Source organism: Halichoeres trimaculatus, unplaced genomic scaffold (genome assembly GCF_033239565.1).
Source record: "Halichoeres trimaculatus isolate MK-OKI-2021-1 unplaced genomic scaffold, fHalTri1.1 fHalTri1_scaffold_16, whole genome shotgun sequence".
In the NCBI taxonomy this organism is placed as follows: domain Eukaryota; kingdom Metazoa; phylum Chordata; class Actinopteri; order Labriformes; family Labridae; genus Halichoeres; species Halichoeres trimaculatus.
In genome coordinates this window covers 26,452,913-26,476,899 of record NW_027437194.1, presented here as the reverse complement: position 1 = coordinate 26,476,899, position 23,987 = coordinate 26,452,913, and the positions used below count along the sequence as shown (strand labels likewise).

At 40.0% G+C, this 23,987-nt stretch overlaps 2 protein-coding genes and 1 long non-coding RNA gene across 3 annotated transcripts; all 3 read right to left on the bottom strand.

The window, feature by feature from the left end:
* Positions 1 to 1,524: 1,524 nt before the first annotated feature.
* On the bottom strand, positions 1,525 to 2,339 carry LOC141805324 (protein HP-25 homolog 2-like). Its single transcript, XM_074690315.1, has one exon. It carries the CDS (start codon positions 2,202 to 2,204, stop codon positions 1,941 to 1,943), a length of 264 nt encoding a protein of 87 aa, XP_074546416.1. The 5' UTR covers positions 2,205 to 2,339; the 3' UTR covers positions 1,525 to 1,940.
* On the bottom strand, positions 2,249 to 8,614 carry mpx (myeloid-specific peroxidase). Its single transcript, XM_074690314.1, has 15 exons — positions 8,551 to 8,614; positions 8,377 to 8,464; positions 6,903 to 7,078; positions 6,607 to 6,739; positions 6,150 to 6,279; positions 5,863 to 6,069; positions 5,408 to 5,771; positions 4,780 to 4,940; positions 4,428 to 4,686; positions 4,180 to 4,350; positions 3,843 to 4,080; positions 3,519 to 3,727; positions 3,326 to 3,363; positions 3,054 to 3,122; positions 2,249 to 2,386 (listed from the first exon to the last, which is right to left on the bottom strand). The coding sequence occupies exons 1-15, from the start codon at positions 8,612 to 8,614 to the stop codon at positions 2,378 to 2,380; spliced, it is 2,316 nt and encodes a 771-aa protein (XP_074546415.1). The 3' UTR covers positions 2,249 to 2,377.
* A 12,542-nt stretch (positions 8,615 to 21,156) lies between these two features.
* LOC141805814 (uncharacterized) lies at positions 21,157 to 23,839 on the bottom strand. The gene is made up of 4 exons (XR_012599733.1): positions 23,688 to 23,839; positions 23,405 to 23,515; positions 23,231 to 23,311; positions 21,157 to 21,896 (listed from the first exon to the last, which is right to left on the bottom strand). It is a non-coding gene; the product is annotated as an uncharacterized LOC141805814 (long non-coding RNA).
* Between the last annotated feature and the right edge of the window lie 148 nt (positions 23,840 to 23,987).

Here is a 23,987-nt window from a genome sequence, read left to right as displayed (position 1 = left end):
AACCAACGTCACTTTATTTCCATCAAAGAATGCAAAAAGAGGAAGTGCACAGTATTACACAGTGCCAGGCCTGCTTGATTGTCGCATCTAGCCAATGTATTTCAAACACAAGAACATCAGGACACTTCTGAATGCAACTGCCAACGCTGGAATTCAATTCAGACCTTTCGATAGACAGCCACCACTGAGCCACAGCCACTTGGCTTTGTTTTGGTGAGCAGCATTGTCAGGATTTTGTCCCTTCGCAATTCTAAGAGCTCAGTACAACTTTGACGGTTCATACCACAAAAACCCCTGATATAACTCAAAAAGGAAAAATGGTCATGAGACGACTGAAGCAAAAAGTTGAGATCTAATACAGTGCCCGAGTTTACAACATGTCAACAGGATGCTGGATGCTGAAACTGAAGAAGTGGTATGTGCTCTTGGTATTTATGAGAGAGACAAGAAGTGTATGTGTGTGTACGTTATCCTTCGTACCTCACTGTCTTAGAATGAGCCAGACTGAGCTAGTGTGGAAGGTGTCCCTCAACAGATAAGAGGTCGAAAGACAGTCTCTACACCGAGGTCAGATACAGAGGTCAGATGAATCAGTATATATGGTATGTGCTTAAGAAATGTCTAAGGCATGTGGGTGCGTGCTGTGTAAGTGTCAGAAGAAGCAGGAGCCAGTAGATAATAATTAAAAGCATGATTACATGACAGGATTAGAACAGGGTTTACATAAAGTCAAATACATGAAAAGGTTAGGAGGTTAAGGGATCATACTGAATACATGAACTGTACAATGGTCAAATTATTCTTCACAAGCATCAGTAGTATAAAACACGACTGGACTACCAGAGAGTAGTGGAGAGGTTAGCAGCAATGCTCATGCTGGAGCCAGAATAAATAATTTTAAGAACTTCAGATTTGGTGTCATTAAGATGTAAAAAATTTCTGGTTATACAGTTTTTGATGTCAGACAGACAGGACCACATGTTGGATACATCTGTAGATCCAGACTTTAGGGGACATCTATCTGGGTGTCATCAGCATAACAATGGAAATCTATACCATGACTGTGTATGATTTGCCCCAGGTGGAGCATGCAAACAGTGAACAGGAGGGGACCCAAAATTGACCCCTGAGGCACCCCATCTCCCTGTTTCCTGTAATGTGTTGGACTTTTTTTGAAGTGTGTTCCTCCTTTTTCCTTTTTGTAGCTTTGTTCTCCGTGTCTCATCCTCCAGTGTTTTCACCCCATGTGTTTTAAATCCTGGAATTTTGAGTTCTTAGAATTTTGGATATTTTAGCTTCAAAAAGTTTTTTTTTTTTATTTGATTTTATTTTAATATTTTTGTACTTGTGAGTTTTGGTTACAATCTGCACCTGGTTCCTCTTTCATCTTGTGTTTCTCCTGCTGAATTGTGACACACAAATGCATTTTTCCACTCACACTTTTCTTTCCCCTTAATCATTCAGATATAATAACACATGAACACATCTGTTTGCAGCTCAGTTTCTTTATTCATGCAAAACACACACACATACGAAAGTCACAGTAAAAATAGCCTCACAGTCAAAGCATTTAAATGCATGCTTCTATTTCATCAGAGCATTAAATGATTATTCAAACACTGGATGAAATATGAGTCCAATAGACTGCATGCTGTAACAGAGTTTAATGATATGCTACAATCATTTTCATTCATGTTCATTAGGCTGCTCATAATTTAGCTGATCTGTTGAAGAATCTGAAACAGGTTAAGTCGTGTAATCCTGCTCCAGAGGCAAAAAAAAGAAGAGAACACATTAAATTAAAATAGATATTTGGTATAACCTGATTGTTTTAGGCAGAGTTCAGTGCAAAAAGGTGCAGCAATAATAGAGATCCCTGAGCAGAGAGAGCACTTAAGCATCACAAGGAGGAGGCTCAGCCTGGAGAGGAGGTGTTGGTGTCACACAGCGTAGAGCAGATGTCCTGAGAAGTAGCTTTTAGTGCTGAGGCCTTTCATCCCCTCTTTGGCCTCCACCCACACTCTGTCTCCTTCCTCCAGCCGCAGCACTGTGTCCCCTGAGGCGGTGTGGCGACCCCCCTGATGGACAGGGTAACCATGCAGCACCACCTTGTTGTTACACCACAGGTCCATGCTTCCTGCACTGCTGTAGGAGATGCAGACGAAGCTGAACTGGTAGACGCCGGGGATGACGCAGGTGAACATGCCGCTCTTTGAGCTGTAATGCTGCTGTTGGTTGTAGATGACCTTATGGAAGTGAATGATTTTCTCTGAGCTTGTGATGTATTTTCCCAGGAGGACAGAGAAGGCAGATTGTGGCTGTGAGGCATTAACGTTGTTTGCTACCGCTCCTGGGGGGCCTCTTGGGCCTGGGGGCCCTACTGGACCTGCAAAGGAACACAAGAAAAGGTTTAGTCACATGATTTTATCCACTTTATATCATTTCATTACAATTATGAACTACTGAAATAATTCAGTAAGCTATATTTGGCCTGTAAATAAACACGTTGGGTGCAGCTTTTATTTATTTATTTATTTATTTATTTTTGACGTACTTTGTGCTTTTGTTTTACATTGTTTTACTTACAGTTTTTGCTCTCAGTCTTTTGCAAGATTTAAACTGTCTCACTGCTCATCAACTACTTTGTATATCAGGGGTTTGTAGAGCTGAGTGTGTCCTTTAAACAATGCAACCAGAGTTTATATTTTTCAAATGTTCAGTGCTGATAAAAATGTGAATGAGTGACTTTTGGTAGCATACAGTGGACGATTGGGGGAACATTGAAAAAGAAGTTACTAAACAAGATTAATCTCTCAAATTTACAAAGATAAAGATGTAAATATTCAAGAATTAAATAATAAATTACAAGTTTAATCTCATAAATTTACCTGAGTAAAATTATTTTACACATGTGATCTCACATTTTTCACTACATTTCTCAGAACTCCTGGTAGCCTATGGCTAAAGACTGAGATCATGAGTTTATTCTTGTAAATCTATGACTTTATTTCTGTAAATCAAAAAAAAAGGGAGACAATGTTTGCACAACGTACCTCGTTGGCCTCGGGGCCCTCGGTGCCCACGGGGTCCTCTTGGTCCAGGGGGTCCCACTCGGTCACATTCTGTGTATTTAGAAAATGTGGAGTTAAAGCCTACTGAGCCTGTGAATAAAGGAATTATTTCAACATGTTCATATGTTATGAGACCACCTTCACCAAGGTGACCAAAGGTTAAGTGCGTGACTGAAATGTGCACAGTTTTCAGAAAGTGTGGCTGCATTGTGCTCGTGAAATGTGAAAACTACGTGTTAGTTTTAAAAACCGACCTCTGCTTCATAATCTTCAAAACAGCTACCACCTGCGCCTGCAAGATTAAACACCACACATGAAGAGCGATGTCCGTACACAGAGGTTAGAGAAGAACAAACACACCAGGTGAAACTACAGTGGGTGACAAAAGATTGTGAAAATGGTGCCCCCCTCCCCGAAGTCACACGGTTTGGTGCTGAGAGGTTTCACCTGAGCAGGGCCTCGTTCTCCAGGCCACCAGGTCCAGTATGGGAAGACGGGAGCAGTTGACGATTGGGTTCTTGCGGGACGGCACCATGAAGGCGTCGGCGGTGATGGAATTGATTCCTGTGTTGTCACAGATGATCCTTGATAGTGTTGCCCTTTCAAGCGCCCGTCTCTGCCGAGCGGTGAAGACACCTGGTTTCTCGTACCAGAGTCTGATTGCCAGAGGAAGGAAAGAGGTCATGTTTTGTTTTGTGTGATATCATTTATCAGGGCTTGAAGAACAGGTCTGAGCTTCAAAGATAGCAACAAACACACGTATGTACCGACCTGTCGCCCTGACGGGTTCTCTTGAACTGTTCAGCAATGAGGCAGGCTAGCAGAGGCCCCACACGGCCATCCTTCACAAACGGCTCAGCCACGCCTCCCAACCACACATCGATGTTGTCAGGGGTACCATAGAACTGCAGCAGCCGCGTGGCCAGGTCGCTGTTGTTCAGGACCTGAGCAAGCTCTGCCTGGTTTCTGGGTGTTGACAGGCCACAGAACTTGCGCCAGGCATTGTAGCCTAGAGGAGTAAAACGAGTGAATGTGGATGATAGATGAGGAGTGGAAGACGTTAGAGGACGTTAAAAAAGGCAGAAACCCAAGGTAGGTAGGTATGTACCAGGTAAACCGTGATCACGTCCTCTTGCCATGTTGAGAGCGCCCAAATCCAGAGCCATGTGCTCCACGAACTGGAACAACCTGTCCCTCAGAGCGTCCACCATCATGTGATCCTGAGTATTCAGCTTAGCAGGGCGGCCGACCAAACCACGGAGCAGAGGCTCAATGCCGCCTGTAGAGAGGAAATAAGGATTAGAGTTTACCACAGAGGAGACGAACATGTCACAGCGTTCTCTCTGAATATCTCACCCTCAAAGATGACTCTCCAGGGCGTGAAGAAGGCCTCGTACAGGGGCACGCTGGGGAACTGAGGGTGCTCCCTGTAGTTGGAATCAAGACGGAACAGCAACGGCTGGACGGCCAAGTGGGCGAAGCGGTAAGCTGCCGTTGAAAAGACGTTGGCCATGCTGGGGTTAACATTGGGATTATAGCCGGGGTAACGCCCCAGTAGTCTGTTGACTGCATCCTTCCCCAGAATGTGCCTCAGGTAGTCCCTGAACACAAACAGCTGAGGAAGAAAAGGAAGGAGGAGTGATTCTTCTCGGGAACAGACTGTGGGGTGTACAACACATGGTGCAACAGAGCTCCCAGGTTCACCTACCTGTGTGTAGGCGCCGTTGATCTTTCGGGCTTCCTGGTAGAGGGTCTCGCTGTCCCAGTGTGGGTTGATTCTCTTCAGCTGACGGGCCAGGCGGTTGTGCTCACGGAAGAAGAGCGTGTGGATAGAGGTCAGAGCAATGTTCTCATCGACACGGACGTCACCTGATGGACAGAGAGGTTCAGGTTAAAACAAGTGATCAGACGTTTGGGTCACACTTTGCAAACGACTCATTAATCCATGCTTTGTAAATCAGTAGGATTTGATAAGGGCTCCTCAAGTGTTCCTGCTCCACTTACTGACATCATTAATAAAACCTTTGGCTGTTACAGTCAGAACAGAGTTTGTTGAAACACTCAAGACGTGACGTGTTTGTATTTTACTCAAACACAAAAGAAAAGGAAGTCAGGGTGCAGTTGTGCACACATTGTATGACACCACTCCCAAAGCTGACCCTGATAGACTTGCATGGATTGATCTGAAAGGCGGAACCTTCAAAGTTAAACCAAAGTAGTTTTCATGGTGCAAAAGCTGCGATTCTGCAGGTCTAAATAGTCTTTGACAGCCAGCAAAATGTAATTCCTGTTTTGCTTTTGGATGCTGAACTCAAGTCTTCAGATTTGTGATCTACCTGCAAAGAAACAGGGCACTTCTCTGGCGTTGCTATCGTTGGTGGTCCTTCGGCGTGTGGCGCAGATGTTCACGTCCAGAGAGTGGAACGGCAACAGGTCCATGCCGTTGTCTTTGAACTGTGTGTTCGCACGCAGCAGCCCATCGTTGTTGGTCAGGTCGCGGAGAGCCAAGGCCACCTTATCCTCCGAGCCGTACACCTGGCTGAGGTCCAGGAAGGATGTCAGAGCGTTGATCTGCTCTCTCTTCTCAGGTTCACCACCAAAGTTATACGCGGAGAATCCTGTCCCACAAACCGGAGCGGATCTGAAGGAAGGGATGCAGCTGTCTGGACCTGGAGGGATGCGGGGATCATCGGCTGGGATCTGTAAGGTGGGCATAGGTCAAAGGTTACAGATTGGATCTTCAATAGACTGAACAGTTTATGTGTCATTACATCTGACTCATCACACCAACCGGGATGGGGACGCATGGCTCGGTTCTCTCGCAGCTTTCGGCACAGTCAACGCCATTACTGAAGGAGACGATGCTTGGGGAGAAGGGCGTGAATGTGACGTCGTGATCATTCCACTGTCCGAACAAAGTCACCATGAAACTGAAGTCTGTGTCATTAACAACGCCGTCGTCTCTTGTGCTGAGGATGTTGTTGGACACCTGTCGCACCTGAGAAGAAGAAACAATGGTTTTATTTCTAACATTCATTTCCAAATGGAAGTAAAAAAAGCAATGCTCTGATGCCGTACCAGCGGGAGCATGAAGTTGTTGAACGTCCGGTTGACGTTCCAGCCTTTTGGCTCAGAGATGCCGTCATCGTATTCAGCGGGTAACCATCGAACGAAGGCTGTGTTGGAGGCTCCTAGGCGAGGGTTTTTTCTGAAAGCAGGGGAGAGACAGTCAGGTTGCCGTTTGAGCAATCTCAGGAATGTGTTCTCATCTTCTGCGGTCTATGGTATAACATGTTTCACAAGCATTTCCTCCTCAAGAGAGCACAGCACACTCACAGACTCTGGTAACTATACCAAAGAAACTATACATCTTCTGTTTTTCTATATAAAAGTTAAACTTTGTGGTTCTGGAAATCAAATCTGGTGATGCAGATGATGTAAACGTAGATATGTGGTTCAGTAACTCAGCTGTTTGGAAAGTAAGGATGTAAATTTAAGAAGCATTGCAGTCATCTCTTTACACAGTTTTTCTTACAGGTTGTTGCAGACACTGGAGTATGTGCGATACACGTTGAGGTTTGGGAGGGTTCGGCATTCTGGGAGAGCGACTCTAGCTGAACATCCGGTTATCTCAGATAGTCTCCTCAGGTCCTCTGCTGTGAGCAAATCTGAAAAAAAAAAACAAGAAACCTTTGAAGTGATCTCTTCAATCACATTCTGTAACCAGACGCTCAACCAAGAACACGGAAAAGTCAGGAAGACACGATGACGCCTGTGTTTGTCAGGGTTTGTCTGCGTGTGCTGTCTTTGTTCCGACGCTGCAGGTCTGACCTGTTGCGTTCAGGGAGCGTTTGTGAACGTGAGGCGTCCTCTCGTGCAGCAGACGAAGGGTTTGTGCCATGTAGTCTGCAGATCTCACAGCTTCCCTGGTGAGAGAACGAGGCTGCTTCAGGAGACGGAGGGCATCGTGGGGACGAACCACCTCTTTGCGGACTCTTCTCAGACTCCTGAAGGCAGGAAGGTGAAAACATAGAATGAAAAGGGTTGTTTATTTTTCTAACAAGTGATTCACATAGCTGTTTTTAATCAATCAATTGGAAACCAAAAAAAATTTTTTTTTACCCTAATTATTCTTTTATCTTTTTTTGGCTCTTGATCTGTTGTTTTCATCCTGAGACTGTTTCCTCTGAAATTTTGTTTTATGACGTGCTTCTGTTTTTTTGCACTTAAGATATCAAATCTTAGATTATTATCTTTAACTTAACACAGCTCAGACTTTCTCTACATGCTTTAGTTTTAAGAAGTTTACACAAAATTCATCCAAAAACAAAACAACATCCAAAATCCTGCTCTGCCTCTTTCATGTGTCTCCTTAAGACACTAAGGTACTGACTGGTCATATACTTCAAATTATTTAGTATTTGCAAAGATTTTAATTCTCAGCTTTCCACACGTTAGATAAACACAATTGTTTCAAAAGTGCTCTACTTGTTTTTTGTCTTTGGGTTTACGAATTAATCCTTATTGAGCTTTAATATGTTTTTATTTCCCACTTAGAAGGGGGATATTAAAATCCAGTTAAAAAAACTGTTGAAATAAACTAAATTGGTTCTTTCACCAAAGGTCCCTTCAAAATAAAACTTGTTGTAGGATTCAGTGACATCCTCAAGCAGCTTGATTTATGTCTGACAGATAATACACCAGATAAAAAACGCATTAAAACCATCTGAACAGCTCAGACTTGTGTAAACAATGTGAAAGAGACACCATTTGAAAACAAACATGACTCCTGATACATAGATACATCCTGAAGCACATTTTTAGTACAATAATATTACATAAAAATACATATTTTTAATTGGAACACACTTCTTTGAAATAGAAGGAAAGCATCACACTTCTCTAGAAAAAAATCTGAGTTGTTTTTTTTTTTTAACTTGAATAAATGATATTTTTGCTGTCCATTGCTAAAATTAAGAAAGCAAAAAGAAGTAAATTGTCATTATTATTATTTATTATTATTATTATTTTGCTTCAGGAAGCTTGTTTTTAAGTATTTTTATTTGAAAAAAAAAGAGAAAGAAAGATTTTTTTCTTATTTTAACAACTTAGAATACTTCTCAAAGCCACTTTTCCCTCTATTTATCCTTCTTATTTCAAGATTCCGTATCAAGTGAAATAAACCAGCAGCAAGGAAAGATAATTTCACGAGTTAAAACAAAAAATCTTCTCATCAAGTTTTGTGTTTTTGTCTTGCATGTGGCTCTCTCAAGTTTTAAATTCTCAGAGGAAAAGATGAACTCACTCTGCTCTGGAGTACTTGTAAGCATTATCCACAAGCTGCTTTGCATCCTGAAAACACTCCTGAAGAAGAGAGCTGCTGAAATATTGCCCTGCAGAGGACAAAAAAACACACACTTCACATTAAACTGGGAATCAATGTGATGGAAAACTCATTCAGAGGGAACTGAAGATGTACCTGCTGGTTTGGAGTGGGCAGGCACCAGGCAGATGCCCAGCACAAAGAGCACAGAGAGAAGCATCTCTGAAACAATCCAAGAGAAAAGATTTAAATATTGAATAAATCATAAAAAAAAGCATAATTTTAAACAAAAAAAAAGAAAAAAAATTTTTTTTTTTTTTACCTGTGCGTGAGAAGTTAGCTGTGAAGGTGTCAGATGCTCTTCGAGATCTGGAGTCGGAGATGTTGCGTCTCACATCATCACCTTGTTTTTATTCAGTCTGAGGCCACCAGGCCCCGCCCCCAGGGCTGTGCAGGTGAAGCTACTGTCAGTAAAGAGCAGAAGTTCCTTCTTCCTCGTCTGTGTGTTGAAGGAAATCCTTCATTCTTATCAGTTATTGTCTCCGGTCAGTGATCGAGCTGATGTAATCCAGGAAAATGCAGATTAAGTGGCACGCAAGGTGCAGTGTGTGATGTCTAATTAGGAGGCAGTCACTGACTGATAAATGCTTCCACAGAAAAACATCTAAAAAATAAAAAATAAAAATAAAAAATTTCCTCCAATTCAAATATCATCTTTCATTCAACATTTTTAAGTCAAGTTTCAGAAAGTTGAGCTAACTCACAGGATTTGACCAAATTTGTGCCGTTTGTTTACTGATGTTGACATGTTGTGGCTCACAGTGTTTGGTATTGCTACACAGAAACCGATGGACTTGAGAAAGTGTTTAAAAAAGAGGAAGGCCTCACACTTCTTACTTAAGATTATCACTGAACGACTTCTACAGGAATGAGAAGTCCTCTTTAATTTGATGAGAAATGACCCATATTCATTTGTTTCCTTTTCCGAGTTCCAGTGTCTTGTTGACTTTATTACAGGTCAATAAGTAATCAGTTGTATGGAATAAATGCTTGTGCAATAAGGAAAAATCAGACAGGCTTAAGGTCAAAATTTTCCCTGAAGCTCTTTGTTTGTTTTTGGGCAGGGAGCTCCATGACTGCTGTGCTCATACAATAGCTTTCTTCATAGCTGACACGCAAAAATGGTCAATGATAACCAAACAAGGAAGAGACCTTTAAAATGTCCACCGGCCCAAGACAAAAGACGACCTTGAACACATCCCATGGCTTTCATTTTCACCAAGTGTGAAAATCATCATGCAGATCCATGTGAGGGTCAAAACCAGCTGCAGCTTCTGGCCTCCATCACAGTCCGAGGAGAAGTGACCACAATCTGATTTTTTTGCTCCTGGCTTCAAAGTATTTCACACCTCACACATGAGTCTCGTTGGCAAAGATGTGTCTTTTATCTGTTCTCTGATTTTTCCTGTGAATGTGTGAGAAGAATTTTCCCATTTTCATTTTTCTCTGTTGGCAGACACACCACTCATTGAGAGGCCTTTCCATGGAAAAAAGGAACAAAACTTTACAGGAAATCACTTTGTCTGACACCTGGCCCTTAACAAAAACACACACTATATGAGGAAGGCCTTTTTGTGGTTGTGTTTACTTATTCATTTACATACATCACTATTTACTCAAGCCTGTCTCAAAGCCAGAAAAAAAATGAAGCATTTCTTTTCCTTGCACACTGCAAAACCTGAAATCAAAGCAAGTGTTTGTTTTATTTTTTTTATTAAAAACTGTAAAGTTAAATTGTCTTATCTGACTCAACACAAGCCACATTTACTGGAAGGGAGCGGAAAAGTGACGCCTGAGTTGCTTGCACAGACAAAAGAGAATCTTCCAATGGGGTGAGTATAATGTACTTGTTTAGCTTCTTTAAATAAGAATAAGGTCCATACACAAAAAACTAAACAAAACATTTCTCTTTCTGATTAGGCAGATTTCTTTTTGTTTTTTTGTCTTATGTATCTTGAGGTAAGATATTTTTCTGGAATTGTCAGGTAAATGAGTCTTAGACACTTTTACTGAAAATAAGACACAAACACTTGCATAAGTTTCTTTTTGGGGGGTTTTATTTGCAATTTCAATTATGCTCAAACATGAATTAAACATCTTGTTTAGAAAAATGAAGCCTGTGTAGCACTGCTAAAAGTTGCAGCTCATTGATGGTCCACTTGAGGCTGACTGCAGAAACCACGTACACACCAAGCCCCAAAAATGGACTTTTACGGCATTTAAAACATGTTTACAGCCTGGTTGAAAATACAGCTTGGGTCTGAAATGCTAACATTGCTAATATCACACATTGTGTAGGGGGGAATTTTATTGTAACTCAGCGGTTTAGAAGATAGAAATCCAGAGTTTGTCCAAACAGAGCCCAACGCAGCCCATGTGACTGAGAGGTCTGGTACCCTGTAGTTGTTAGTGAGGAGGCTCAATTCCCGTCTACTCAGTCACCATTTCAAGTATGGCCCCCCAATAGTGTATGACGTACATTGTCCTAGGGGGGCCTGAGACCCCTGAAAGCCTCAACTGCAAAATATTAGAGGGTCTCTTCAGAAGTACATTTGGCCATAAGTTGGTTCAAATATGTATGTTTGTATGTGTGAGCACACACCTGCTAGTCAGAGTGGACCCCTGATTGTGGCACAGTATTTCACACACTGGCCCCTGCTGCCAATTCACTTAATTTCTCTATGTTAGAAACAGTCAGGTGACGTCGTGGAGACCACGTCCATATATTATACAGTCTATGATTTGTATCCTCTGGGTTTCTTAATCAGGTTTTTCAATTTGTCTAATTTTCAAAGGTGTGAGCTATATTTGTTTTAAATGCAAAAGAGAAATAAAATAATCAGTAATTATATCTCTTCAACCCTTTACCTGTAGTCAAGAGCTACAGGTTTTAAACAAATTGCAACCCATTAAAATGTTAAAGTGCAATTCCTTGAGCGTCCACTGGAGGGTGGTTGCAGAAGTATGAGAAACCACATATACACCTATTCAAAAAAGCTCAATTTCACAGCAAAGATAAACACATCTAGTTAGAATATTGGTTTTGGTCTGAATAGTTTATTTCTTTATCAGCACACACTCAACAGAGGATTTTTTTCATAACCTTTAATTTTTTGAGCTATGAAACTTATCAGTTTTGCCCATATACGCGACTGCTGAGTTGCTAGACAGGCTGACACCCTGTAGCTGTCTTTACAGTGGCTTAAAGTCTCCTTATATACCTCATCTAAACTTAGTTGCTTTTTTCAATATTGCAACCGCCAACAGTAAGCTTTCCATCTAAAGTAGACAGTTGAGCTGGTTCAAGCACTCGGTAAGGGTGTCTTCAATAAGAGATGTTCTGGGCACATTTAGCGGGGAGGAGGCCCAGAACTTGGTCGAAAATTTGGTCTGGAAAGGCCTCAGGAGGACTAGGATGATTCCCTTCAGACTGCTACCCCTGACCCTGGATGAGTGGAATATGATAGATGGATAAACGACCATTGTCTTTCATCTATGTAAAAATGCTACCATGACTCAACAATGGCTTGTTTTTTGTCCAAAAGTGCAGGATCATGTTTCTGTCAGCAAATCATTCAGCTTGCGATACTCTGTGGGAAGTTGCAGTAACTCTGCTCAGCTCGCGGTGAAGAAAGTTAAAAAAGCAGAAACTAGTTGCAATGGCTGAAACACCGTGGGCCAACCTCAGAGTTTAGCAAGAAATGATATTTCTTCAGTCCGTCGGCGGGAGAGCAGCTCTTGACTGAAAAAGGTATATGACAAAAGTGTGCTGTCAAGACACTCAACACTCCAGCGTCAACTCAGCCGTCACGTTAAACAAGTTTCTTATTAATAGATACAAATATCAGGTTTTCTATGACTCAACGCTGCCTCACAGACTTGTTTTTGTGAGTGAAATCCCCTCACAATCCAGGAAGCAGAGCTGTCTTCATCGCTATGAGTCATTTAAGATGACAATAAGTCAGTATACAAGTTATACAACAAAGACACAACCTGAACATAAGGAAGCAACTGGCTCAGAACTGAAAGCAGTAAAGTTTAGGTGTCTGTCAGATTGATTACACTGAGAGTAGCAGGTAAGGTGCAGGAAGTCACATTTTATGACATTATCAAAACAGGAGCCCAGGAATGGTTGGCAGACGTTTCACTGTGGGAATAAATTTACCTGTCCTAAAAAGAAAACAAATGAATAATGTGTTTAACAGCACAAACAATGGGAAACCAGATGATTTAAGCGCTGAAAACGACTGTCAGTGCATCAGCACGATCTTAGATCAGGGTCAGAAATGTATAGCTTCTTGCACGGTAAAGGGTTGCTACACTGAAGGTAAGTTTGAGCAACAAGAGGCCACACCTTTTTCATGTATGTTTCCTTATTTCTCACAAAGCGAAATAAAGAGAACAAAGAGAAACCCTCGAAAAATGAGGTGCACTCAACAGTCAGTCTGAACTGCCTCATTGTTTGTCTTTTCCCAAAAATACAAAAATTTAACCTAAAAAGAAGAACTCGTCAACATTAACCTCTTCAAGCTTCACTTCCCCTCTGTGTGTCAGTGTTCAGACCCTTGGGTGTGTGTGTAAGCTGCCTTTGAGTTAAACTTGTTAAATCAACCGGCTGCTCTCACCATAATGTTTGTTAATTCAGTTCCTCTGACTCCAAACAGTTACATAACAGCATCATGTGTTTATGAGAAACTGGATACCATGGGCTCCACTCTGTCTGAGGACGTCTTCAACCACATCACAACTCATGAAATCAAAGCTTTAAAGCTTGTCATTGTATTCATTATACCCAGCATGCACTGGGAGTTATAATATTTGAGTATATAACTGAGTATCACAACTGTTGAAACAAAGACAGTTTTCATTTTAGTCGATGTTCACATTTTTCTTCATTCTTAGCCACAAAATTTTGAATATGCTGCTGCAATGACACCTGTGGCTGGAATCAATATTGTTTTTCTGGGATAAAGACTCAGTTTCCCATGAGCACTATCACAAATTGCTGTACAGATGTGACTCTTGCCAAGGCGTGCATTTGTTTTGGAGAGCAGATCTTCTTTTTAAAATTACTTTTCTCTTCCCAGGATTCAAAGCAACAAGGTAATATATATTTGTTTGTGGTTATGTTGCGCTATTTGACACAAGACAAACATCAAACTTTGTAAAGTTAAGCTTATTTAGTAGTGTAAAGGTTTTTGGAGCAAATGGGCTATAGTGACCATATTGTAAGTGGCAAAGGCTTTGCTACAGGGCGTCACCTGAGCTGTGTCTCTGATTGGGTGAGGTTGGAATCTCTAAACTGCCAAGTTAGACAAAAAATTCACCCCCGTAAGCATGTGCTGATAGTAAAATTAGTGATTCAGACGGGAGACGTTTTTTTTTTTTTTAAACCAGGCAGTAAATAGGTTAATTTCTACTGGGTTTTTTTTGGCTTGGTGTGTATGTGACTTCCTGGACTTCTGGAGTCAGCCTTCAGTGGACACTGGAAAAACAGCAGATTTAAGCACTTTCACATTGTCTCATATTCTTAGACCGAGGGTGCTGCTTGATTGTAACTGGGTCTAGTGTATTTGGGCCGTCATGGCACAAGATCCTGTGACAAGTTTCATTCAAGTCAATGCATCATCTTACATTGGATTTGCTCCATTGTGGTGACGAGTACATTTACCATGGCAAAGATTGAGGGAGACGAGAAGTCATGCACAGAAACCACCTTAACCTTTGTTTTAGCCTGTGCTGTATCTCCCTCCTGTTCATCTTTCTTCTGCTCTCCTGTTACGCTTTCTTCTGCTCAGAACTTTTTTTTTTTTTTTTTTTGACAGTAAGGCTCCAGTGTCAACCATTACAACAAAATTAATTCAAGAATATAGCATATTCGTATAGCATATATACGTATGTGTGTGTGTATGCATATATATGTATGTGTATTTATGTATAAAGTATATATCAAAAAAACACTAATAAAGAGTACAATTTTAACACTCAAGGGGAGCCTTATACACTAATGGCTCCCTTTGGAAAAGCAAATGTGTTCTGCACAATACGGCAGCCAGACCATAACTCTGTTGTCGTGACGCTGAACAGGACAAGGGGAAAAAAACATTTTCAGCAGAGAAAGAGGACAGATCTTGCTTGCAGCTGCTAAACTTTGCCAGTGGGTGTAGATTGATCAGAGGGACTTAAAGTCTTTGAGCCATAAATTGATTTGTGTTCTCCCTGGAAAAATATGACCTGACCACAGATTCTGAGAAATATCTAGAAATTACCACTTTTTATTGCTGATATCTTATTTTAAATCATAGATTCTGAACAGCCAAATTTATAAAAGTGTGATTACTCATGAAGTCCTCAAAGTACCTTTAAGCCTTGGAGAATTTCTTTTGCTCAACCCTTGACTAGAAACAGAGCTTACTGTCTTGACAGCACTGAAATGATGTGACTCAACACACATTTATTTAATCATTTTGTAAGAGGGCGTAAAAAGCTTGCTATTATCCGTCAACATGGAGCATTTGATACTCAGCTTACATGTCAGTTAATCTCTTTCTCACATCGTTGGAACGTATCAAATGACTCTTCGCTTCCTCTCAGTCTAAGAGCAGCTGTATGTGTTATTAAACTCATTGTAATCGGGTCATTTTGGTTTCAGAGATGGTTTCTGTTCACTCCTGTTGTTTAAAGTATCTATAAGTCTACTTTTACACAAAGCAGGGAAAAATCAAAGCCTGGTTTACTGCTCATTCATCCAATCAACCTTTATTATTTTATCCAGAAAAGTCAGAAAAGAATATCCTGCAAAAATACTCAGTTTATCCGTGAACTGTAAAACTGTTTGATGACCAGGAAAGCCTCCCTGATCCCAGAGGACTCCTCTAACCCCCCCTCCACTTCTTCTTCCAGTCACTGATATGAGGCAAACAGAGCAAAGTCCCATCGTCCCGGAAAGACACCAACAAAAAAAAAAAAACTTCATTCCCCGCAGTGACCACCCTGAACTGTGTTTGGTCAACTGTTCATTAAGCTGCTCCTTTCAGTTTCCTTTTTAACAATGGACAATTTTATCTCTTCATTTCAAAACACAATAGATGCAAAAGTTTGGTCAAGACTTGACAATAGATGCATATTTTTATAAAACCTAGGCAGGACACATTTAATGCTGAGTCAATTTCTTTGCGGCTTGTTTTGGATAATGTGGTTCATAGTTTCTAGTTGGTGGACCAAAAAAAGCATTTTTAAAGATGAATCTGCTTGTTGACTAAAAGCCCTGGTGATGCAACATGTAAAATCTAATAAAGTATTTTACGTCTTAGTTTTGGTTAAAAAAAAAAAAAAAATGTCTAGCACACTTAATTTGAGCCACATTCACCAGAAAAAAAATCTTATTTCAAAATATTAAAGAAATTAAATACTGTCTTAAGTGCTTGATAATTTACCCTTAGTGTGGAAGAAAAAAAAAACTTTCTAAGCTTTTTAAAAAAAGAAAAATGTCTCAATTCAAGAAAATAAACATGTTAATAAATTCTCCTCACATACAATTAAGGCATCACTTTGTCTTTTAACATATTGGATAAGACTTTTATTTCTAAACTTGGCAGGTGAATGTGGCTTATATCAAGTCTAATTGACTATTTCTTACCATAAGACAGAAATCTGCCAACATTTTAGTTTTTGCAAAGTGAAATCACCTGAAGCAAGTTAAATGGACTGAGGACTATCTGTTTGAAGTGGATTGCAGATAATCATGTGCATACTGTCTGATGATATGTCTCTCAACAAGGCTTGTGTTTGTTCTGAAAAATAAATGGAGATCAGATCTTTTTTTTAACACTACTTTTCTTTGGTCACAACAACTTTTTACCCGATACAACAAAATGCAGTAAGGTATTTGACAACAGTTATGCAGTGGTGTACTTCAGTTTGAAACATGACTACAAACAAACTTTGTGAGCTCCGTAGTTTAGTAGTTAGCTTCATTGATTCAGCCTTGTGCTCTGAGACGTGTCTGGTTCTGTCCTACCAGAGTTCATCTACCAATTCTAACCTCACCAATCAGAGCTAACGTAACCTCACTCTTCATTTTATTGATAGACTCTCAAGTTTGAACAGACCACTGCAGAATAACTGCTGACTGGGGGTTGGAATCAACATTATCATTAACAGATTAAACCTTGTGTTAGCTCATGCTCTATCTCTCTCCTGTTCATCTTTCTTCTGCTCTTCTGTCCTTTTTCTGTCAGACAGTTTGGCTCCAGTGTCCACCATCACTACAAAATTAATCACAGAAATCGTTTTCAGCGGAGAAAAACACAGATCTCTCCTCTCACTACTAAACCTTGTCAGCTGGCGTGGTGTTGTGACATAGACTTGTATGTACATTAAATCAACCTGGTTTTGTCCGACCCAATCCGGAGGCTGAGAAATACCATTTAGAAACATCCTATTTTGACAGTGATGGTCTCATTTTAAGAGGGATCTTTTTACGATCACTTAAAACGTCCTCACAAGAGCCAAAGTTGCAGATTTTGTCTCTATCCACACCAGGAGGAAGCAGGGACAAGCAGGATGCCAAGGTGATTTCACAAGATCACATATGAATGACCAGGAAGAAAGTCAGGCTGGAACAAAACAGAACACGCTGTCATGGAATCCCGCCTACGATCATCTGCAGACATCGATGGTGACGCCAGGTACCTGGACAACTCAACAACAAGAAATCACAATGCCTAAACTTTCTATTGTTGTTCTTGTCAGCACCTCCAGTTTGTTTTTGCTTCCTCTTAGCGAGGCTGCCGGCTTTACATGCTAAACAGGAAGTTCAAGTGCATGTTGTAAAAGCTCATCAAAGGGGTAAAAGAAGAATCCGCCTCAGGTTATATCACCATAGGTAGGCAGGTCGAGGTATCTGGGACTGCTGCAGAGCCTTGGATTGCTGGAAACAACACCCGTCTGCTACCATAAACTACTGAGCATAAAGATAAGCGTCTGGGAAACATTTCAAATCAAGATAAACTGTGATTTACTCCTCTATTAGGCACGAGCACAACAAATGAATCTAGGTCACCTATATACATTTTTTCACTGATATTTTAAACAAGTGAGATAAACGGCAAAACAGATCAGATAATTTTAATCCTTTCATCTGCAACAACTGTGAATTTTAGGGAAAGTCTTCCATTAATAATTGATAATCATTGACATACTACTACTACTACTACTACTACTACTACTACACCCAATAATAATAATAATAATAATAATAATAATAATAATAATAATAACGATGATAATAACAACAACAAATGTAATGCAAATGGTGCTTTTTTTTAAAAAAAAAAAAAAAAAAGACACAAGAATTGTTAAAATCAGTACAAACAAAAATAAGGTTGGTGGGTGGGTCTGTGTGAGAAACACAGGCTACGGGAAGGAGTGTGATAGTGGAGGAAGTCATTGAGGTAAGAAGGGGCCTGGTGGTGTAGGGTTTTGTGGGTGAGGAGGAGGACTTTAAACTGTGGTAGGGGACATGAAAGATGATGAAGGACAGGGATGATGTGGTCACATGAGTGCAGCAGAGTTCTGGATGTATTTCATTTTATTTAGACTTTGGAAGCTGTACCATAGAGGATGCTGTTGCAGTTATCTCAACAGGATGTGACGAATGCATGGATTCAGGTGATGTTTCTAAGGTGGATGAAGGCAATTTCAGTGAGCTGGGTAACATGCTGTATAACAGAAATGTGAATAATTCTGCAAAGGTGCAGGACATAAAGTCGAGTTTTTCAGGTTGAGGCTCAGATTGGGGGTGGAATTTGTGGAGGACTTGACTGATGATTATAAGGTCAGATTTGTCGTAGCTTAGTGGTGTTTATTTCAGAGAAGCAGTTTATGACATTGGAGTGTGTTTCTGTGGTGATGGATTTAGTTAAAATGTAGAGCTAGATGTCATCAGCGTAGCAGGGAACATGAAGGCCATGTTGGGTGTATGATAAGAACCAAACCCTGGGGGACACCTTGAGCAAAGGGGGGGAGTGAGGTAGGATGCTGATAGAGGTGGGATCTCAGCCAGCAGAGTGCAGTTCCAGTGATGTTGGCAGTATGTTCCAGACAAGAGAGAAGAATAGTGTGGTTTATTGTTTTAAATGCAGCGGTGAGATCCATGTGGCCAGAATCGGAGTACAAGACAAGGTTTTTAGTGATTTTGAAGAGTGCTGTTTTTGTGTTGTGCTGGGGCAGAAGCAAGATTATAACTGTTTGAAACTGTTATTGGTGAGGTAGGACTTGAAAGTCAATCAACACTTCAAGGGATTTTAAAGCCCCCAAAAGCCGAAACTTTCAGCCGCTTCCCCCATCCAGAGGAAACCTGGACTCCATCCTGACGATATGTATAACCTCCTCTTTCTGTCAAAAATCCTGGAACGTATTGTCACCCTTTAAGTCCTACCTCACCAATAACATTTGTTTCAAACAATCTTGCTTCTGTTTCCAGCACAGCACAAAAACAGCTCTCCTCAAAATCACTAAAAACCTTGTCTTGGCTTGGCCTTTCGCATCCCTTCATAATTCTCTTTCGGAGGTAGAACGAGTTACTTTTGAATGGGCAGCAGATTTCCATGACTAGTGGCGTAATGGACAAGGCGTCCAACTTTGGATCAGAAAATTGAGGGTTTGAGTCCCTTTATGGTTGATTAATGCTGGTCAAAAGGCAAAACCAGCCCAGCTGACCCTTTATATGTGTGGCCATATGCAAATTGGTGGCCCCTTAAGTAGTTGGTCTTAGGCGCATGGTTAGCTCAGATGGTCAGAGCGTGGTGCTAATAACGCCAAGGTCATGGGTCAGTCCCCGTGGTGGACCTTGTCTTGAAGTGTTGATTGACTTTGGGTAGCTGATTTAGAATGAAATAACATGAAAGGTGAATAATAACAACATATAAAAAATTTCATACATATTGTGTACTAAGTTGGTCCAATGAATGTTCTGCATGCGCTTATTTTGAAAGGGAAAATTTGGGGTTTAACTAGCAGTGAACAGATGAGGGCTGAGTGAAGACACCCACCTCATTACTGCCTCTACTGATGAGTTTAGTACACTATGGCCCCTCAGTTCCCTAAAACTCTAAAGCCTAAAGACACAAAGGTAGCAAGAGCAAGAACACATTACAAGTGGACCCCTCCTTTCAGTGACCTTTCATTAAGTTAGTTTTCATCATGTTATATACGATCTATTTGATTCATTAAACTAAACCACAGGATGATAAACACTGGTTTAATTCATCACACAAAGCCTGCTGTCTAAAGAATGTTGACATGCTGGGTTACATGGAAAGCATCAGTAAATATGGACTACAGCAGACACACTACAGTACAAACAACACAGATAATTGGGCTTTATGTAATCTGGTTTAGAGCTGACTTTCACCTTGAACAGGGGTCATTAGAAATCATCCATCTGTGTCATTCAGAGCTGAACCAGAAACAGATCGGTGACGCCACGGATATCACACCCATGTGATACGCAGTCTTTGGGCACAACTAGAACATCATTTCAATACAGTATGATGTATACCTGAATCATAATAAACACACCACTCAGTCAATGACTGCTGGTCACAGTGAGTAGCACAGTTTTTGTTGAGGTCATGACGTCAGACTTGTTTTGTAGGACAGAGTTTACCTACATCAGACACTGATAATGGGCGTTGTGCACACAGGCAGCTTAGAGTGGCTTAGTATTCATAAAGAAACTAATAATAAGAAACCTTAATCAGACCGCTTTAATCCGTTTAAGCTGTTGGTCTAGTTTCATTATTTGATTCATAATCTCTTCAGAAATGGAACGTCTGACAGGACTGCACCCAGTTCTTTAAGCTCACCTATAAGTCTAACAACCACAGACGACTGAACAAAGGATCATTATTTGCTCTCTGGTATCATTCAACCCTATAAATACCTACACTTACTGCTAATAGGTTGAAAAACACTTTAGGTTGCCAGAAAGTCCCTGAAGCTGCATGATCACATTCTTTAAATTTATAGATGTGAAAAGGTTTGCATGATCGGTTAGCACTTCTGCCAGCATATCATTTGTTAACTTCCTGGAAAAAGGATGAAATTGAGATATTCACCTCATAAATCTCCATTTTGCATGGGGTACCGTTCACATTAAAACAGCAAAAAAGAAATGTAAGTCACATCAGTTTTATGTTAGACAGGCCAATTAACCTGGCCTTTTAAATGTATAAATTAAGGGTCAAGACCAAAGGGCAAAATCAGCTTTAAAAAAAATAAACCTGTGAAGAAGTGCTTAAAGTTGCGGTTTGTTGATGGTCCACTTGAAGCTGGCTGCGGAAACCACATATAAACCAAGCCAAAACAAGACACACTTTAATGGCATTAAATAAAAGAAAACATATTTGTAGCCTGGTACAAAAAATGTTTAACTCAGTGGTTTAAAAGGTTTTAAGATCACAAGACACAGCTCACAGACTGACAGGTCTGACTCCCTGCAGCTGTCAGTGAGGAGGCTCAAAACGAGCCTCTTCAGCCAGCACTTCCAATATGGCCTCTGACGACGATTGTCTTCACTTGACTGTATCAGGAACAGATGGGTGATGTCATGGAGACTACACCTATATGAAAATTTTGTCCATATGAAGGCATGGCTGACTTGAGTAAAAGAGCAGTGCAGTGAAATACAGTACACAGTTTCACAAATTTATTAGACCACAACCCAGTGTATATTGCTGATTACCAAAATATTTTTGTGTTGCAGTAATATTTAATCCACCAGTATGTGCAAGATCTGCTATCAAAGTGACATCTTAAATGATAAAATATAATTATTGGTGTTATCCATTAATTGTTAAAGACACTGTTTTACTATTTTTGGTTGTCAAATTATAGCTGTTTACTTCCTTTTATGAGAAAGACATGTGTTTTAGTTGTTGTTTGTTATTCTTGATTAATTTGATTTACTTCCCAGATAAATTCAGTGAGCTGGCTCCAATTTGGGTATTAAAATGTGAATTTAGTTTGACATTCCTGACACCTGACTTGGTGCAGACTTTGTTGTGTCTTCTTTACAAAACTGTGTTCACTCACATGCCTTCTTGGTAAAAAGGTTCAAAGGCGTTGGGGTTTGACGCATATACAGTGTCCTATATTATATCCTGAGCTGAGCTTCTCTGTAGACAGCTGTGACAGTCCTTATTCTTTACTCCTTCTTACAATCATTAATACCCTAAAGACACTTGATCTGTTTCCTGCCTTTATCTATACAGCATCCAGACTAGAGACATCAATTTCCACAAGACATTAGTGGTCGGGTTGCTCAGGATGATTTTCAGCCCCATCTTTGCGAACTCATTGACCACAATCTTGCACTGATCCCTGTTGAAGCTGGGTAACAGTTGACAAGTCTCCTGGAGCAGTTTGACCACAGCTTCCTGTGGGAGGAGCAGAAGGAGTCTTTGTTTATTTGAAAGAATGAATCTTTATCAGGTAGATAAATAAAGATTATTATACAACATGTACATCTTATACCATGTAGATGACAACTTTAACAATGAAAAATACAAAAGAAGTGATAATCAGAAAAAAATAATGAAAACAGAACATGGTTCTCAAGTTAACATGAGCGGAAAGGAGTAGGAAGAAGTATTAACTAATCTTACCCCTTTGAATTGTGCTATATTAACTCATAACCAAGGTTTTAATAGTTAACTAAAACGAAACTAAAAAGGAAAACTAAAATTTAAAATACATTGCAGTTAACTCGAAATAATAAAAACTAGAAAATAAAACAAAAACAATAAGTAAACTAAAACTGTATCTTGTGTTCTCAAAACTAACTGAAACTAACCAAAATTAAAGACAAAATGTCTTTGGTTAGAGTTTTGACAACATTAATAGCCTTTAGGATTTAAATCAATCCAACACATTTTCCCAACCAATTTTAGACAGTTTTAGGCAGTTGTCAGCCGTAGCGGCGTATAGGGACGTGCTTGTTTACTGCACTGACTGGCTGTGCTCTGTGCTGCAACAAAATGTAGAGGAGCAATGAATCAGAGCATCTGTAATAGTTTAAAAATTTCATGTGAGTCCAAGTTTTTAATTATTAAAGCTCATATTATATTGTTTTATATAAATTATGTTTTTATTATTTTTATTTCATTCATGTTAACATTATTTTATATAATTAATGTTTATATTTTTATATTAAGTTTATATTATTTTCTTGTGATGAAGGCAGCAGCCAACAGTTCAGTATCAGCATTGACTGAGCAGTGAGCACCATGCTGGACTGGAAAATAAACAGTATGACAAAATATTTACTCTGACCTTTTTGAATCCTGCACCTGGTTAATAAGGTATGAAATAACTAAGACTAAACTAAAACTAAACTAAAACTAAGCCTTGTTGCAAAAATTAAAACTAAATAAAAACTAGAATGCCTGCTCTAAAACTAATTAAAACTAAACTTTAATGGAAAAAAAATGTCAAAACTAACTAAAACTAAACTATAATGACAAATCCCAAACTATTTTAACCTTGCTCATAACGCTGTCTTACATCAGACATTAAATTTTAAACTTGAACAGTGAATAGACAATATTTCATTTGTACAGAAAATTAAAATCATACCCATACCATCTTCACAAATGTAATGACCATACCCTGTAAAATTTTGTTACAAGCTTATTTTCAACCCATGAAATTTAATTTGTGATGGAGTGAATTAAGAAGAGATGACCTGTTTACCTCCTGGTTGTGTGCTCACCTCAGTCTTTTGATTCACTAGAAGCTCCTCAAAAGTCTTGGTTAGAAAACTGCGAAAGGTGTGTTGTTTTAAGGACGTCACCTGACAGGAGAGGGAGTTCATCACAAGAGATCAAAGTCAGACTTAAATATGTCACTTTCATTTTTCAAATAGTTACTTTAAGTTGACCTTTACATTTTCAGTGTCCACTGCTGCCTGAAGGACCCCCTTGATGACTGAACGTAGCATCTTCTCTGTGTCACTGGAACCACAAAGCTTAAGGCTTTTGCAGAGCTCTGCTGGTTTCTGTACAGGAAGATAGGAAATGATGTCTGAGTGAAACAGAGCCAAAAACACAAACAGCAAAAATTAAGGAAACAAAATGATTGCCTCTAAACATATCACAAAAATAAGGCAATTTGTGTTTGGTAGAATATTTCTTTGTTGTAACTAAGCCCCATGGCAATAAATGTAGTACCTTTCGAAAGCCTGTTTATTTCTCTTCTAAGTAAAGACACATTTGTAATAAGCATGGATTTTTGCGATAAGCAGAACAGAAGTGTGTGTGGGTTGCACCCATTAAAAATATTCCAGATCTTCTTATTGCCAATGCCAAACAACTTATTCTGACTCGTGTCTTAGCCCCTGTTCCCCAGGAGCCTGATTTGCACCTAATTGTTAGCATCTGTGATCATGGGGTGGGTGTCTGCCCCAAGAACCAGCATGCCACTTTTGAATGATCTCAGCTCTATCCTCCAAGATGACTACACTGACCCCC

What these genes read in the sequence shown, in the direction of transcription:
- mpx (XM_074690314.1), bottom strand. Translation starts at nt 8,614, where the DNA reads ATGCTTCTCTCTGTGCTCTTTGTGCTGGGCATCTGCCTGGTGCCTGCC. An exon ending in ACGTGATCACGGTTTACCTG is followed by an intron (nt 4,081 to 4,179) that starts GTACATACCTAC and finishes TTACTCCTCTAG; the next exon opens with GCTACAATGCCTGGCGCAAG. An exon ending in TTGAAGATTATGAAGCAGAG is followed by an intron (nt 3,123 to 3,325) that starts GTCGGTTTTTAA and finishes CTAAATACACAG; the next exon opens with AATGTGACCGAGTGGGACCC.
- LOC141805324 (XM_074690315.1), bottom strand. Translation starts at nt 2,204, where the DNA reads ATGTTCACCTGCGTCATCCCCGGCGTCTACCAGTTCAGCTTCGTCTGC.